The following is a 17,940-nucleotide window of genomic DNA, read 5'->3' as shown; positions in this document are numbered from 1 at the left end:
GGTATTACGACCTGACACACGGAACAGACTGTGCGGGGGACCAGGAGCTGCTGGTTTGTCCCCGCACTGGGGTTGGAGCTGGAAGGGAGGGGTTGAAGGGGAGTTGTGTTGCTCCGATAGGCTCCTCACCGTGGAGGTGTGGGTTGTGGTGGCGGTTGGTATTGCCGGCCTATCAGGGGGTGTGCTAGCCGTGGAGGCATCAGACGCTTGTTGGCGGGAGCAACACGTGGCCACATACCGTGTGGTCCACTCCCTGTGCGACTTAAGGCCTGAGCAGGTCTTAAGGTGGCTCCACCCGTTGCACTTATTGCACCTAACCGAGGTGGAGTTCGGGTGGAGCCGTTGATGGCAGACGCAGCAGTAGAATACTTCTGGCCCAGGGTTGGATTCAACTCCAGCCCTGAGGAGAAGTATTTGGAGCAGGTTTGCTGCGAGGGTTTGCTCCTGTGACGTAAGGGTTTGGTTGATATACGGTACACTAGACAGGGCTAGTGTACTGGGGCGGCAGCCCTTGGTCGGGAAAAACCCGAGTCATTCCGGTAACGTAGAACCGGCTGCTCCTCCTCAGTGCTTCCCGAATGGAGGATGAGCATTCGAGAGTTGAAACCGAAGTTGAAATCGAAGCTGCTATTGGTGAAATAAATACCGAAACTCGCGAAAATGTACTGAAAGTTTCGGTTAAAGGATTGGGATAATTTAGCTAATTTATAATTCATACGAATTTAATTAAAATTTTAAGTATAACATCTTAAACTAAATATACAAACTCATTCACAATTAGAATATATTGTATTATATTAGAAACTGAATTGCACGAAAAGTAAATAATTTAATATAAGTATAAGTGTAAGGAACTAAAACTTTTCTAGTTGAATTATCTTTTTGTATACTTTTAGTTCGTTCCCACGATATTCGGTTCTACATACGTTACAGGAACCACCCGGATTTAGATCGGGTCAAGGACTGTAATTTAGCAGCATTTCCCGTGCATGCAACAACACATTTTTTAGTTTTATAGTAAATTTAATATAATATAATCTATAAAGTATAGTTTGGAACTGAATTTGCAAGCTAAACGATAAAAGCACTATTATTAGATGATACATGAGCAGAAGTATGTACTTATAAATATTTTACAAATAGCCAAGTATTTTCAGACAAACATTTTTTACTATTGTACATAATTACTCGAATCAAACAGCTTTAGATCAGTGGAAAAAAAGTATTCGATGCGATACTAACTGTTGGTATCAGAGGAAGAGGAAGGCCTTCTAAGTAAGAAGCGACTGATGCGCTTTGTTAAACTCGGCCAAAATCACGTAAGTGGTTATGACACCACTTAAGAAGAGAAGATCAGTGAAACAACAGTCCGTGGACATGGAAATGTGGGACTTTTTCTAATAAATACCCTTAACGTACATATAAAAAATCATAATTTAAGTATATTTGAGTGTATTCCTATTTCACGAGGGTCTGTCAGAAATAATAAAATGCAGTGTCGATCAATATATGATATATAATATTTTCTGGAGATCAACGATAAACCAAGTTTTTTGTTAACCATTCTAGTGCTACATATTGCCAGTGTCAATTTGAACAAATGTTGATAAACAATTAATAATATCAACACAATTTAATAAAAATAATAAATCATTTAGACCGGGACATTAACATTCATGAATATTAAAAATTAGAAACAATTCTTATTTTGGAGATTTTGCAATTTCATGTAAATTAACAATTTCACATACCTATGCAAAATTCTGAGCTTCTGATAGCAACAAATAACTTGTCAGTCACAATTTCAGAAATTCCCTCTATAAACACACAAATATTTAATAACACATATGCCGGCATGTATAAACACGCATACATATGTATCTATATATGTATGTACACATGTGCAGAGGCAAATCTTAAGTGAATACCACGAAATCGAATTGGTCTAAGCGTTTTCTGCTTATTCATACATTTCTCGGCACAGGAGAGTGTGCAGAGGGAGGTTGGCCATAGCTTTGGCGCTATTTGAAATTTCGTAACTATTACTATGCATTTCATGCTCAAAAGCTAATTGAAAAACTTAAATCATCAATGAAAATTGCAATTGTGGTTGTTTTGAAAGTACACGTTGCTTTCTCACAGATAATATTTTCGCAGTCACATGTGAATGCTTCCAAGGATTTGTGTTGACGTCTAGGAGCACTATTGTGTAGAAGCAGATGAAGGATATTCAACTTGCTTATATTGATATGTAACGCATAAATAAATAAATTGTCACTAATTTAGTATTACATCAGCGATCACACTATTGTATTTTTTACTTCCATATGAAAACATTCTACGCTTTTCTTTCCTGTAGCGGAATTATAGAAAAAATAATAAAAAAAGAGCTTTCACCCGTTGCCACTATACACTTTTCTTACCTTACTTTTGCCACAACTGCGCCTGTGTTTAGAAAACAAATTACGGTTCTTTTAATTATTTGAAAATGTATAAAAAATACTACTTTGATTATGGTTAGCTCTTATATATTTGGGAATTGTATTCCTTTTCACTCCTATCGGATTAAATTAACTTGCCGCTGCCATCTAATCGAATGGAAAGCTGATTTTGACAGTTCTCTTTCACTGCGACACAGCTGCTGAAAATGCAGTGCCATCAAAACTGTTGTTTCCAGTGGCCATTAAACAATCAAATTAAAGCAACAACTACTCTGAAAATAAAGATATCATTTATAGCCATTTATATTTATACATATTTATATTATTATTAACAGCATTATTATTATTTTTATACATTTTCATTAATTTTTATTGTAGATAAAAATGGTTTCCTTTTAAGCAACAACAAACTTACTATTTTATCACAACGCGATTTTTGTTGTAACATTTTGCCTACCTCTGACATTTTCAATCAGCTGATTTTTCATTATGAGTTTATCGCGGTCTAAATAAGTGCATGGGGTTATAAATGGTTGATATATTTTTTAAATAAAAATGTTAAGAACGCTCCTTTATTCAGTTCCAGCACGTAGTATTCTATGTCCATATCTGCAGTTTCCGCAATCTGTGAGTCACAAACGACTCCCTTCGAATTCACTGTTTTTATCAGTAGTGTCGCGAAATTGTGCGAAAGTAGCCCCAGATGAGAGCATTGAAAATGAGGCAAAACCGTCTAGAAAACATAATCCCTTTGCACAGACAAAACTAACATCAAACACAGAAGCCAACATAAAAAATGCATCCTATACCAGTGAGGAAGAACGCGTCAAACTATTGAAGGTATTGCAGTTGGAATTGGACATTGCGCATCAGGAGGGACGGCGTGTGCCTGCGTTGGAGTCTGTCACAGATGAGAACTGGGCTCACATTCTTACGCTGCCTTCAAAGTCGGCACGTAACAAATACTACAGCTACTTGTGGCAAATTGAAACGAAAAAAGAGGCTAAGGAGCGAAAAAAGCAGGAACGTGCCTTACAGGTGATTGAGCACAAGCAGGAATTGCGTAAACAGCGCGAAGAAAATCAGCACATCATCTATGGTTTAGGGCACACTTCGTTATTCTTACGTATCTACGACTCGACTATCAACCATTTCCAGAATAACAGGTGTTTATGAATTTGGTTTTAGACATCTAAAATTGCGGTTTCTTAACCACCCAAGTGAAAGCATTTATTTATGTTTATTCTGATTTCAGATTGACTCGCGCAATGCAGTTTTCACCTAAAATTGTGCTAGACTGCTCATATGATCAACACATGACGCGACGGGAAGCACTGAATGCGGCCAAGCAATTGATGCTGTGCTTCGCCGAGAATCGTGCGCATGATGACCCCTTCGATTTACATTACTGCAACGTAAATTTAAATAGTATATCTACAAAAGCTTTAAACCGTTACATACCCACCATGATGAATCCGGAGTTTCCAATGAATGTACATGAAAAATGTTTTACTGAGCTGTTTCCGAGAGAAAATCTGGTCTATCTGACGCCACACTGCCGTACAGATTTGGTGAAGTACAATCCCGATGACGTGTATATAATTGGTGCAATGGTGGATACAGTGAGTACACAGCAATATTCCAGTTTAAATAAATGTTTTTATAAAACACATGGTTTCTTAGGTAAATAACGAACCGCTGTCGCTTGCTAAAGCGAAACGTTTGGGCATACGCATGGCACGACTACCACTCGACCGCTACTTACAGTGGGGTGCGGGCTCTGGCAAGTCACTAACTCTTAATCAAATGGTTAATATTTTATTGGATCTGAAAACTACTAAAGATTGGACACACGCTTTGAGACATGTGCCTCGCCGGAAGGTGATCGATATGGCAACAGATGCGCTGCGACAAAAGCGTGCTTTGGAAAGGCGCGCTGGCCAACTTAATTTTCGTTTAGATGATACTTTAGACGAACGGGATAGAAACGAACGAGATTTGCAAAACCCTAAAGTAAGAACGTACAAAAAGAATGCCCAATTCAATTTGGAAACATGGGGCTCCAAAAAGAAAAATAGAAATTCGAGCTAGTTTTCTGTTGTAAGTTTTTAGTTCATCAAAATAAAACATATGTATTTAATAAGCAGTTGAAAAGTATGTATGCCAATGCCTTAAAAAAAAAACGATTCGAATGTAGTAAGTAGTGATGGCTGTTAAACGTTAATATAATACCGTTAAATTAGCTAAGTTTCAAGCACTCGTTTCTTCATTGATCTTCTTATACTTCAAAATGCTATTTTTCGAATTCAAGGCATTATAGTTGATCACCGGCGTTAAGTTAATTAGTTTCGCATACACTTTCAATTTATCTTCGAATTTCTTCACGTCATCCTTGCGCGCCAAAGTTAATAATGTGCTCTCTAAAATGAGCAATGCGTTATCCCGGAGCACTTCTGCAAAGTTGCTTTTTAAAAATGGAAAATAATTATGCCCAACAAAAGCCACATCGAAAAATTCGCGCCAGTTTTCATTGGCATCAGCATTTTGCAGCGTAAAAATTTCATCTGCCGAGAGAAAGAAAACCTTGCATTGGTCGACGCTAATCCAAGGTTTGTCGTAACTACGCATTGCATCTACATCGCATTCGTTATAGGAAAGACGTTCGCCCATTAACAACTTAACGGAGCCATATTTCCGCGAAATTTTAAAATCATGAGTATAAGCCGAACGAGTTTGTAACTCATGGAAATATTCTAACAGATTGCGTTCAGTAATGTCGGTGGCACGATAGTCATTATCGCCGTGCACAGAATTAAGCATTTGCTTATCCACAGTCTTGAGGCCGAAGGTGCAGAAGGGTCCGGTCTGTATATCACCCGCATAACCACGATGCATGTATTTTTCGCCGTTACGTACCAGACCAGCGGCGAGTGTTTTATTCGGTTTGCACTGTTCGTATTCGGGGTAAGTAAAAGCGATGCCAGTCTCACGCCAGTAGCGATATTCCTTAAAAGGAGGTGTAGATAGTGGAAAAAAATATATATTCTGATATATGGTAAATATTAATTTTACACAATTTACCTGTGAGCATATTTGCCCCCCTTCTCTGTCCTTCAATACCATATTCAAATCCCAATCGTAAGCGCCTTCGCGATAGTCATAACGTGTGCCCAACAATTTACGTACTCGTCCAGCCCAATACTCTTGCACATCGAAGGTATACTCCGGCCGACTCAAGAGGAAGTTGAACGCATTCTCTAGTCCATCACGCTCGCGATATCTTAATCCCTCAATATGCAGTTGGGGTGCCAAATTCTGCAGCTCGTCATCGTCGGTGACCAATTTCATCATACTTTTCGCTTTTCCTACCAGATATTGATGCGAAGATGGACGCATCAGCGCATTGCCATATACGTCCATGAAGAGATGAACTTTTCGTAATAAGTGAAAACCTTCTGGATTTTCGAGTGCAATGCCAAGCAGCATCATATTGCGCGCAACAATTTCTATGCATCCATCGAGAACATAGAAGTTAACTCTGCCGCCGTTGTGTTTGTACATTTTGGCCATAGTTTTGATGATATGCCGCGGATCACCGGCACCAAAAAGTAATATATTAAGCGTTTTAGCTACAGTTGGCGCATCACCACCAGCGCCGTCTTCTAGTGTCATCTCTGGCGCACCTTTTTCGACGTTTTCGGATTCCACATTCACATCTGCTTCCATATTTTCTTCTTCCACGTCTATATCTTGCCCCTTTTCGGAGTTATGAGCAGCCTCTCCACGAGGCTCCTGAATCTTATGCGCATTAAAGTATTCTTGATAAAGGTCCAGCGCTTCGCTGATACCCCAAAACATATTCGATTTTTCACCGAGTCACTTAAAGTCTTTATCGTATTTTTTGTTAACTGCTTTACTCTTTGTTTGATTGATTAGATGAATGTTTGTGTGATGTTAGTTTATATTGTTGCTATGGCTTGCTTAGAATGTAGTTAAGAAACATGCTCATATGTAAGTATGTATGTATGTAAGTATACATAAATAAATCCAAAAATATTTAGAGATTTTTTGTAGTTATAGCAGATGTGCTTCTAATTTGAAAAAATTGGAGATTTGCATAACCATATATGTTTCATCCTAGAAATATGCAATGATATGCAAGTGCATTAATGATAGCGGTACAGCAAGCGTACAACTTTGATCAAGTATACGTCCAGGCTTACCTCATTTTATAAAAAATTACAGGAGAATGAGAAAAGTGAGAGAATGAGAGGGAACGGAACAATTATACAGTCGTGTCTGGATATAGTGCAGTAAGTATTGCAAGACCTCTTCACAGTTATCTGGCTGTTCACTATGTCTAGGTTAAGTTGGGTTGAAAAACTGGTTTTATTTGCCCAAAATACAAATATGTGCTTATACATAAATGCAAGAGATCATTAGAACAAATACTCGTCTTTTCTGAGAATCTCCCTACATGCATGTATATGCACATCTATTGGCGCTTACATCTTTTTTGGGTGTTTGATTTAGCTCCTTCTACTGTTTGTGGCTTCTTGATGTTGAGCCACAAATGGAGGGGCCTGCAGTTTTATGCCGCCTCCGAAAGGCAAATGGTTTTTTTATGAGAGATTTTTCATGGGAGTAAAACACTCGGAGGTTTGCCAGTGCTTACCGAGGCGTGACTGCTATTACAAAAAGCTTTGTTTCTATCATTTGTTGTTCCATGCACGGAGATTCGAACCCGTGCACTAATCCATTCGGCTACGGCGGACGCTGAGTCTTCCTCTTAGATGCTGAAATTGTCTTTTGTTTTGTTGAGAGATAATATTATTTTCGTTTATTTCCGTAATGAATGCTTTAGCTACTTCAAATATTTTAGCCAAAGATGAAACACTAACGACTTTTGCGCGTTTTTCAATGATTTCAAATTTTAGACTTTTTCTTTGAAGAGAAGAATTTCCTCCAAGGCATGATGACAATATTAATTTATTAGCATTCAGAAACTATTAAATACACATAACGGCACACTTTTCCCCGAAAAAGGTTTGCACTCGACAAAGAATAAATCAAACACCAGCGTCGATTACCAGCAGCCAATGCTGCTGCTGCTGCCGTATGGAAGTATACGGAATGTTTATGCTACTACAACAACAACAACAACCAGCAGCCAAAATCCAATTTAGGGGAATACCTGATGTCATTTCTGATTAATTATTTTCCAAGTTTTTTTTGTTGCTTTCTTCTTGGAAAATTTTATTTACTCTATAGAGGTTTTCGAATGTTCACTATGTTGAGTAGTCCATATGAAAATTTCAGTGCTCACTATATCCAGACGCGTCTGTATTTTGTTTTATTTCATCAAACTTCTAAATTTTACATATACATATGCACAAACTATAAATTTTATAGCAATCCTAAATTTAATAAAAATCTAAAATTTTATAAAAATTCAAAATTTTATAATAGCTAAAATTTTATAAAAATTCAAAATTTTATAATAGCTAAAATTTTATAAAAATCCAAAACCATTTCTCTATTTAAAAAGTGCAATATTTTATAAAAATTAAAAATTTCAGGAAAATTCCCAATTTGATAAAAATTTAAAATTTCATTAAAATTACAAATTTGATAAAAATTCAAGATTTCATAAAAATCCAAAATTTTATAAAAATTAAAATTTTTATAAATCTTAGATTTAATAAAACTCCAAAATTTTATAAAAATTCTAAATTTTATTAAAACTCAAAATTTTATAAAAATCCAAAATTTCTCTATTTAAAAATGTGCAATATTTTATAAAAATTAAAAATTTCATCCAAATTCAAAACTTGATAAAAATTTAAAATTACAAATTTGATAAAAGTCCAATATTTTATAAAAATTAAAAATTTCCAAATTTGATAAAAATTTAAAAATTCATAAAAATTCAAGATTTTATAATAACTAAAATTTCATAAAAATTACAAATTTCATAAAAATTAAAGATTTTATAATAATGAAATTTCATAAAAATTCAAAATTTTATAAAAATCCAAAATTTAAAAAAAATTCAAAATTTTATTAAAACTCAAAAACTTTATAAAAATCCAAAATTGTATGTCATTTCTCTATTTAAAAAAGTCCAATATTTTATAAAAATTAAAAATTTCATTAAAATTCCAAATTTTGTAAAAATTAAAAATTTCATTAAAATTCCAAATTTGATAAAAATTTAAAATTCATTAAAATTACAAATTTAATAAAAATCCAAAATTTTATAAAAATTCAAAATTTTATTAAAACTCAAAATTTTATAAAAACCCAAAATTTTATGCATTTCTCTATATAAAAAGTTCAATATTTTATAAAAATTAAAAATTTTATGAAAATTCCAAATTTGATAAAAATTTAAAATTTGATAAAAATCCGATATTTTATAAAAATTGCAATTTCATAAAAGTTCCAAATTTTATGAAATTTCTAAAATTTTATGCCAATTCTAAACATAATAAAAATTCTCTTTTGGTTTGCCTTCTATGCGTTCATGGCTAAGGCCATTATTACTAATGCGTTGATTATCTCCCCGAGAGCAAGCAGTTTTGGTACGCGTTGGCAGCCCAGAATTTGATGTCTATCTAAAACCCTTGTCGTATTTAGGGTTCGGAAGCCAAGCGAGACAGTCACATCATCTCTTTCATGCTAGCTGACCCCAAATTAGGGATATTAAGTATTTCTCCGTTTCGCAGTAAAATATGCTAGTTCCAATTTTCAGTCAAAATAACTAAATAGCTCCTTTTTCATATATAACTTAGAGCTTACGAAAAAAAAAAATATTTTTTGTAAGGTCTTAAAGGGTATTTTCAAATTTTGAAAGTAGTTCGCAGTTATTACCTAGTGATGTTTTTTCGTTCTACTAGCGCGTTTTAGCGCGACGGTGACGAAAAGAATTGCTGCCGCATTCGACAGCTACTAAATCTTTACCGATTTTTATTATAGTTCTGGATTAATCTATGTTTTGTATTTAAGCCACCTGGTCAAAACTGTTTAAAGTAATTTTTTTCATTAAAAATGCAATTACGAATACAAGTACAATTGTAGTGCCAAGGGTGATCAGATTGGAGGTACTTTTTCCAACAGGGTTTTTTCACAGATCTCGCGTGACTACTGTCAAACTAAATAATTTTTTTTTCAGTTCTCATTGACATTTAATCATGGAGAGATTTACGCCTCAACAACGTTTACAAATCGTACCATTGGAGTACGAAAATCGATATATATATATATATAATTGGTGCGTACACTTCTGTTATGTGTTTGGCCGAGCTCCTCCTCCTATTTGTGGTGTGCGTCTTGATGTTGTTTCACAAATGGAGGGGCCTACAGTTTCAAGCCGACTCCGAACGGCAGATATTTTTATGAGGAGCTTTTTCATGGCAGAAATACACTCGGAGGTTTGCCATTGCCTGCCGAAGGGCGACCGCTATTAGAAAAATGTTTTTATTAATTTTGCTTTCACTGACATTCGAACCAACGACTTCTCTGTGAATTCCGAATGGTAATCACGCACCAACCCATTCGGCTACGGCGGCCGCTCTGTGAAATAACATTTGAAAATTCGTGAGTTCGAACCTCCGTGGATGAAACACCGAATTGATATGTAAGAGTTTCCTAATGAATACAAAAAAATATTAATTTTATATATTTCTAAATAAAACATTTTATGATAACGAAAATGAGGAATTTTTGTCATCAATGCTGATTACTTTTTAACGAAAATGAGGAGTATTTGCCTTCAGTGCTGATTACTTCTTCACAACGAAAATGAGTTGTTTGGCCCATCAGTGCTGATTACTACGAGTATTTGATAACAAAAATTAGAGGTTTGAGTATTAGTGCTGAGAAGTTTGTGATGACGACAATGAGGAGTTTAGTTCTCAGCAGTTATTACATTGTAAGAATAAAAATGATTAGTTTTGCCTTTTAGAGCATATTAGCAATATATTTCGCACTTATAAGAAATTCCTATTGGGAAAAGAGAAATAAAATATCACACCAACAAGGGGAAATTATCAGTACTTACCCATCTAGGGTAAACGTAGGGCAAATGAACTAGCGAGAATCAGCACCAAACTGCCTAGAGGGTATATAGAAAATAATATATGTAGGTATACCGTTACCGGTATGAAAGCTACTTATTTTTAAGAATTTTATAAGAATAGTGGAAGCTGAAGATGAATAAGGGGGAGAAACGATTTTGTAGTTTCTTTGCCCCATCCTGCATCCTCTATTCAGATGAAGATTCATCATTCTAGGTACGCAATTCTTCAATGTGTTGAAGACCTCATCACTATGGAAATCAGAGATTTCCTAAAGTATTTTTTAATCAATTCACTTCGGTGTCAGGAGAAATGGGGGCAAGTTCCCTTTGCGGGCGCACTGCGCAAGGCTGTCGAAGAAAGGAGCTCCCAGTGACCTTAGCCTTCTAGCTGCCAAAGCCGGACATTTACAGAGAAAATGCTCAACGGTCTCCTTCTCTGAAAGGTCCCCACAGCTTTTGCAATGGGGGTTAAATGGTAACCCCAGCTTTTCCGCGTATGTGCCGATCGTCCAGTGACCGGTAAACAGAGCTACGACTTTGAGAATTGAGTGGCGAGGAGTCCAAAGAACTTTCTGAGTCCTTCGTATATCGTATTGAGGCCAAAGGGTTTTCGAAATAGCACATGAAGTAATGGAGCTCCATCTTTTGTGCGCTTTCCTGAGAAATAATTTGTGCAGTTCCCCTTTAACAAATGTCAAGGGCATGCCGATGGCCGGGTAGGAGGTCTCTGAGGCCAGTCCAGTCCCCTTTCTGGAAAGCTCATCAGCAATTTAATTTCCCTCTATGTTCCTATGTCCTGGAACCCAGATCAAAGAAATGTTACCTGCACACCCAAGTGATTTGATCTTCTCATTACAGGAGTTTACTAATTTCGTTCTGCACCATAGCGTCGTCAGAGCCTTAATCGCGGCTTGACTATTGGGGAAAATGTTAATATCTTCCGCGCTCCCGCGTTCCTTAAGCATTTTGCATGCCTGCAAGATCGCAAAGACTTCTACTTGAAAAACACTAGCAGTGTTCGGCAGTTTAAAGGAGATAGATAAATTAGCTGATTTAGAGAAAACCCCTGCTGCGACTCCCAATTCCATCTTGGAACCGTCAGTGTAGACAGAGGTGTAAGCTTCGGTGAAGATTTTCCCCTCAATCCAATCCTGCCTATTTGGAAAGAAATGTGGCCACTTTTCATTTTGTGACTATTCCAGCGTAGTTTTTCAGCTAACCTTTCTTCAGGTAGTAAATTAGCTGAACGCTTCTCCTCTGCTAATCGCTATAAGTATGGAAAACAATCGTTGCTTTTTGTTTTAGTTTTGCCGAACGTTTCTAACGCCCATTGTAATTGTATCGAATCCTCCTAGCCGGCGCTGCGTTTAGGAAGAAATATTATTTAAATGCAATTATCGGTAAGTATTCTCTTTGCTTACCGCATACACATCACCGCACATGCATCACCGCATACACATCACCGCATCGCATATGCTGGCACTTCAAAGCAATTTGCTCAGGGCCACAATTCAATAAATTAATCGGAAGTATTAAGCAATTTAAACGCGAAGCTTGAATTACTTTATTTACGTTTCACAAGCAAATCAACCTGAAAACAAACAGATGATTTTGAGGTAATGCCTACACTAAAGGCAACAACAAATATATGTATGTTTTACTTATATGTGGTTGCCATCACCTGTAATAAATTCGCCATGGGTCTTCTTCTATTCATTCAAACTGATAGAGAGTGGCATCTTTGTCAAATTAAACATAAAAAAGAGTGAATAGAGCAAAGAAGAATAACAAAAAGGCAAACTAGTCGAGCTGTTAAAAGCAATTTTGAGTGTTTTTTTTAATTATATTTGCACAAAGTAAGTAAAATAAAATGGGTGGCCGCCGTAGCCGAATGGGTTGGTGCGTGATTACCATTCGGAATTCACAGAGAGGTCGTTGGTTCGAATCTCGGTGCAAGCAAAATTAATAAAAACATTTTTCTAATAGCGGTCGCCCCTCGGCAGGCAATGGCAAGCCTCCGATTGTAGGTATTTCTGCCATGAAAAAGTTTCTCATAAAAATATCTGCCGTTCAGAGTCGGCTTGAAACTGTAGGTCCCTCCATTTGTGGAACAACATCAAGACGCACACCACAAATAGGAGGAGGAGCTCGGCCAAACACCTAACAGATGTGTACGCGCCAATTATTTATTTTTTTTTTTAAGTAAAATAAAATAACTGTTTATTTGAAATTAGTAATTACTTAATACTTTGGCTCCTAAAAGAAGTCGCACCACAGCCGTGTCAAAATTTCAAGCTAATCAGAGGAAAACTGAAGAAGTTATAGAACTTCCACTGAAAGAATTTAGCCAGAGCAACTTGGTACTAGTGCAGGTAGAAGCTAGCAACATAAAAGCAGAATTTAGAATTGAAGAAGTTAGAAAATATGAGATTTATCTGTTTTTCAGTTGAAATCGTTGATATTCTGGAACCTCGAAGTTGACTACCAAGCTGAGAAATTAGGTCCTTAGCCAAGTCTGAAGTTAACTGGAATAGTTTTTGCAAATGCCTTGAAATGAAAAGGATTGTTCACATCCCAAGCGAACTTCAGCTTACTGTTCGAGAGCTCACTGCCTCCTCTCCACGCCATAAATCATAAGCCAAATAATTAAAAATCTTTTTATGATGTAATTTCACCGTTTTCATTAAAATCACTAATTCTTATTTTATCGTTTAATTTTACCACAACAAAATTGTTATCGCTTAGTTTGCGATAATCGACTTGTTACCAGAAGAGCTTATTTTGTCTTGTCGATTTTCGTTATGAAGTGGGTTACCGAATAGCAAAATCGTTAAAATTGTGGTTAAGAAAAGATAACAATGAGAATATCGTTAAACGAACGAAAAGTGACTGCGACAGAAAATTCCTGATTTTATATTCGTTGAAGATTGACGTTCGGAAAGGTCGTATTTGAAGTTGGACGGTGTGGCCTAAATACGGGGTGAACGATATGAATGAAGTGTTACCAACTTCACACTGCTTGTATCTGTAAAACAGCTCATGACATCAACGTCAAAATTGTTCTAGTGACAGTTCAATATATTGCTTATAAGCCATCGAAAGCATTTGCGTCTCAGTTTTGTTGAATTTTTTTTTCTGCGATGGAATTCAAACGTAATAGTGTGATCGCGTTATATTTGGCTGGAAAATCGCAGCGAGCCATTGTTCGTGAGCTCAGTCATCTCAAAGTGAATAAAAAGTTTGTGTATCGCACTATAAAACGTTACAATGATACTGGTAGCATTGCAAAACGCTATGGAAGTGGACAAAAAAAAAACCGCAACAACGCCAGAAATGGTTCGGAAAGTGAAGGCTCGACTTGAACGAAATCCACGTCGAAGTGGAAGAAAAATGGCCAAAGAACTGAAAATATCGCAAGACAGCATTCGACGCATATTGAAAATGAGCTCAAGGTCAAGGCTTACAAGTTCCAAAAAGCACACGATCTTTCCCCTCAGCAAAAAAAAGTTCGTTGCGAAAGAGCAAAGGAGTTATTGCGCTTTCACGAACCGTGGCGAATTTCCTAACATTGTGTTTTCTGATGAAAAAAATTTCCCAATTGAGCAGTTCATAAACACTCAAAACGATCGTGTTTACTTGACCGAACGCTCATACGAGAATATGAGCCTACGTGTGGCCACTCGAAGCAAATTCCCATTGCAAGTAGTGGTTTGGGCCGCAGTGACCGCTGATGGACGCTCTTCAATCGTTTTTATCGAGCCTGGTGTCAAAGTGAATGCGACTTCTTATCGGGGAAATGTTTTAGAAGCTGCTTTAGAGCCATAGACACGCAAACATTTCGGTCGTAGACCATGGACGATCCAACAGGACTCGGCACCGTCTCATAAAGCTATTGTGAACCAAGAATGGTTAAAAAATCATGTTCCACACTTCATTTCGTCCACACAATGGCTTTCGAATTCGCCAGATGCAAATCCGATGGACTATTCCATCTGGTCCATTTTAGAGAGCAAGGTGAGGACTAAAAAATATGCCAGTATGGATGAGCTGAAAAAAGCGATTATACGAGAATGGGCCAAAATACCTCAAGATCACATTCGTGCAGCATGCAACTCATTTTTTGACCGTTTGAAGGCTATAGTCAAGTCAAAAGGTGGTCATATCGAGCTAAAGTGAATATATGTATGTTAAAATTGTAATAATTTTTTAACAATTTTGTCTTTGAAATCAATAAAAACTAATTTCACACGAAAAAGTTATGGTGTTTTGAATAGGTAACACTTCATGTCGTTCACCCTGTAATTCGTTACGAAAATTTGGACAGCTTCGAGTGTCACTTATGCGTATGGAATTCATACGTGATGCTTTAGCCCATTGATCTCAAAATGCCAAAGACATTAATTTTGAATAAATTGATGTGTTTTTTTGCAGGTTTACTAATTAGCGAAAAAATGTAAATTATTACAAGAAAATTATTAAAATGTAACGGTGCTTGTGCCATAACAAAGTATGCTGATATATTTAGTTTTGAAGCTGATTCACGGCCCAATTTGTATTCATATCCATATTTATATTCATATACGCATTGATTTTCACACCAACCTCCTCTCCTATGTGCGCTCATCTCGTAAATACACACACACATCCAGACACACACATAACAAAGAGGCACACAGGGCGCGTAAGTAATTAATTCCTTCCGATTTCGAATGGGTCCATCAAGCGTAACTTCAAAGTGTTGCAAAATTCGCTTGATCTTGAAAAACAAGCGGAAAGCAAGCATTACGTGCAGGTATGAAATTTCGATGTGGAACACTGCTTTGATTTATTCGCAGAACAATTGAGGCAATTTGATGGATTCTCACTGCTCACCGCTCAATGCTCACTGCTGAGTACTCCTCGCCTCATATGCCTTTTAATTTATTCGCTGTTCACTATTTCCTCTTGCCCCACGCGCCCAAAATGTGGAGACTGCAGCGAATTGCAAAAATCAGCACAGAAAAGCGAAAGCGGATGAATGATGCACTTTTTGGCTAAATGCTGAATGAGCAAATGGTATTACAGCAATTATTGTTGTTGCTTTTGCTAGTTGTTTGCATGTTAGTTGTTGAGCTGACATAATTGTGTGTGTGTGTGTGTGCGGTTGCGGCTGTTGCAACTTATTAAAAATTATTGCATTCGCCGAAAAGTACATAAAAATATTGAACATAAAAGAAATCGGCATCCTTTGCACTTTGCGCCTTCGCCACGCCACAATGGTGCAACACACACGAGCAGTAAACAACAAGTAGACATTGCCACAAACGAACCAAGTCAAGCCAAGCTGGTGGCAGGAGCGACAACACCAATTGCATTGCTATGAAAAGTTAAAGAAAAAAAAACTAAGTATTGCTGCGGCGGCAAAGTAACGAATTAAATCCGATTGAGTGCACTTTGTAATAAATCTGCCACTGGGTGTCGTATAAGTCGCATAAGTCAGTCGAATTGGATTGCTGTGACCATGAACTGCCTCAAACTGTACTCATATTGTAAATGTTTTATGAACTTGTAGACATTAAAAAAAAATCTGGATTTACATATAATTGAAAAACTGATTGAAATTTCTTCCGATATGTGCTTTTTCACACTTGATGTGAAACTGCTTAGCCCTAATATATGTAATATCTGTGGGAGCAAACACTTCTTTCGTAAAGTCTATGTTGAAAATGCTGGAAACCTAAAAAATCAAATCGCTGAATAAAGTGCAGAAATCTTAAAAAGCAACCTGGATAAGGAGCTGAAAACCAAAAAGTCATACAGCTGAATAAAGCCTAGGACACCTAAAAAGTTATATAGCTGAATAAGGTGTTGAAAACCTAAAATATCAACTCCCTGCAAACTCAAAAATCATATGGCTGAATAAAGCTTACAAAACCTACAAACCATTAAGTAGCTGAATCAAACTCTGAATATCTAAGAAATCGTGTAGCTGAATAAAGGCGCTGAAAAGTTTAAAAACCGTATAGTGTAAAGAGTTTAGTAAATCTAACAAATCATATTATATAACCCATGCAACTGAGAAAATCTCAAAAATCGTATAGTTGAATAGGGTGTTGAAAAAAACGTAAAAAATCGCATAGCTAAAAAATGTGCTGAAAACTTTAAAATCAAATTGCTGAATAAAGCGCAAAAAAATTAAAAAAAATCAAATAGTTGAATAAGACGCTGAGAACCCCGAAAGTCATTTAGCTGCATAAAAGGCAGAAAACCTAAAAAGTTATGTAGCTGAATAAGGTGCTGAAAACCAAAAAATCTTCTGACTTTATAAAACTCAAAGAATCTAAAAAATCATATGTCTGAATAAAGCTCGGAAATCCTAAAAAATCTTATAACTGAATAAAGCTTACATAATCTCAAAAGTGACACAGCTGAATAATGCGCTGAAAGCCTAAAAAATTATGTGGCTGAATAAGACACTGAAAAGTTATAGAGGATATACAGGGTGACAAAAAATAACTGTATACAACTAGATGTGCAATTAGATGAATGTAATTTTTTTTAGCGAATGCTTTTATTTTGTGATTGTTGTGTGTGTTCTGAAGTACAAAAAAATTATTCGTTTCTGTTCCAACTCTTTTTAAATACTTTGTGTAACGATGTCAAGTAAGTTGTTCCGCTATTATAGCCCTGCATCAGCTAGGGCACGCAACACGTTCATTGGTTTCTCGTGCAATCAAACGATTTAAGGAGCTTGGTAATGAAGGTGACCGTCCTAGAAGAGGAAGAAAACGAACTGTTAACACTTCCAACAACCAAAAAATCATCAAAAAAAGAGTTCAACGACAATCTATGGTCTCGATGAGGAAAATTGCTCGTGAGACAGGCATCAATGGTGAATCAGTTCGCCTTATAGAAAAGAACTTGGTCTTAAGCCTTATAAACTACAAAAATGCCAGCTGCTCACGGATGAAAACAAGAAAGTAAGACTCGGAAGACGTCGCTCGCTCCAATATCGGACCGCAGGTACGGGCTGGGCAAAAATCGTCTTTACGGATGAGAAGCTGTTTACCGTTGAACAAGCTCACAATCAAAAGTGGACGTTTCAGGAAAGTCAAGCCATACAAAACTCACTTCTCCAGCGTTTTCATAATCTAAATATATGCACTAGTTTCCCAAGGGCGTTATTTGCTAAGCCATCGGCTACATCAATGTTCATCGTAGTAGTACAGATTTTTAGGAGAAAGAGAATAGCTTGTATGCCGTAGGCTGATACATTTCGTGACGGTTTTTCGAGTAACGCTAGCTTGTGTGTCGTGGCTTTAAATTATACTTTGACGCGCGTAAAGAAGTTTCACTTCAAAAATCAGGATGACATTTTCATGCATCATCTCAGCTATTCACAATTCGAGAGCAAATGCTTTTCTACGTTCCTACGTTCCT

General features: G+C 36.6%; 3 protein-coding genes across 5 annotated transcripts in view; 1 reads left to right on the top strand and 2 right to left on the bottom strand.

Moving 5' to 3' along the window:
* The window catches only part of LOC129243707 (hydroxymethylglutaryl-CoA synthase 1), a 30,411-nt gene extending 27,814 nt beyond the window's left edge, over nucleotides 1–2,597 (bottom strand). The window contains exon 1 of one of the 2 annotated variants that reach the window (XM_054880919.1): nucleotides 2,424–2,597. The gene's annotated coding sequence lies outside the window, so the exon portion shown is untranslated. Of the gene's footprint in view, nucleotides 1–890; nucleotides 911–2,423 lie in introns of those variants that run through there. The other variant, XM_054880924.1, reaches the window with a different exon arrangement.
* Nucleotides 2,598–2,935: 338 nt separating this feature from the next.
* On the top strand, nucleotides 2,936–4,587 carry LOC129245542 (mitochondrial ribonuclease P protein 1 homolog). The gene is made up of 3 exons (XM_054883753.1): nucleotides 2,936–3,607; nucleotides 3,697–4,063; nucleotides 4,125–4,587. The coding sequence occupies exons 1-3, from the start codon at nucleotides 2,997–2,999 to the stop codon at nucleotides 4,530–4,532; spliced, it is 1,386 nt and encodes a 461-aa protein (XP_054739728.1). The 5' UTR covers nucleotides 2,936–2,996; the 3' UTR covers nucleotides 4,533–4,587.
* On the bottom strand, nucleotides 4,539–6,421 carry LOC129245541 (dynein axonemal assembly factor 3 homolog). Of its 2 annotated transcripts, XM_054883752.1 has the most exons (3): nucleotides 5,523–6,421; nucleotides 4,674–5,447; nucleotides 4,539–4,611 (listed from the first exon to the last, which is right to left on the bottom strand). In XM_054883752.1, the coding sequence occupies exons 1-2, from the start codon at nucleotides 6,297–6,299 to the stop codon at nucleotides 4,692–4,694; spliced, it is 1,533 nt and encodes a 510-aa protein (XP_054739727.1). In that variant the 5' UTR covers nucleotides 6,300–6,421; the 3' UTR covers nucleotides 4,539–4,611; nucleotides 4,674–4,691. The 2 variants fall into 2 exon arrangements, with proteins under 2 accessions (XP_054739727.1, XP_054739726.1); XM_054883751.1 differs by having other exon boundaries at nucleotides 4,604–5,447.
* Nucleotides 6,422–17,940: the final 11,519 nt, after the last annotated feature.

Source organism: Anastrepha obliqua, chromosome 4 (genome assembly GCF_027943255.1).
Source record: "Anastrepha obliqua isolate idAnaObli1 chromosome 4, idAnaObli1_1.0, whole genome shotgun sequence".
In the NCBI taxonomy this organism is placed as follows: domain Eukaryota; kingdom Metazoa; phylum Arthropoda; class Insecta; order Diptera; family Tephritidae; genus Anastrepha; species Anastrepha obliqua.
The sequence above is the reverse complement of the archived record's forward strand: the minus strand, read 5'-3'. Positions and strand labels throughout refer to the sequence as shown.

Bases quoted from the DNA above. Each gene is read 5' to 3' on its own strand.
- LOC129245542 (XM_054883753.1), top strand. From the start codon at position 2,997: ATGTTAAGAACGCTCCTTTATTCAGTTCCAGCACGTAGTATTCTATGT. The intron at 3,608-3,696 runs GTGTTTATGAAT...TTCTGATTTCAG, and splicing joins AACCATTTCCAGAATAACAG to ATTGACTCGCGCAATGCAGT. The intron at 4,064-4,124 runs GTGAGTACACAG...ATGGTTTCTTAG, and splicing joins TTGGTGCAATGGTGGATACA to GTAAATAACGAACCGCTGTC.
- LOC129245541 (XM_054883752.1), bottom strand. From the start codon at position 6,299: ATGTTTTGGGGTATCAGCGAAGCGCTGGACCTTTATCAAGAATACTTT. The intron at 5,448-5,522 runs GTAAATTGTGTA...CCTCCTTTTAAG, and splicing joins GGGGGCAAATATGCTCACAG to GAATATCGCTACTGGCGTGA.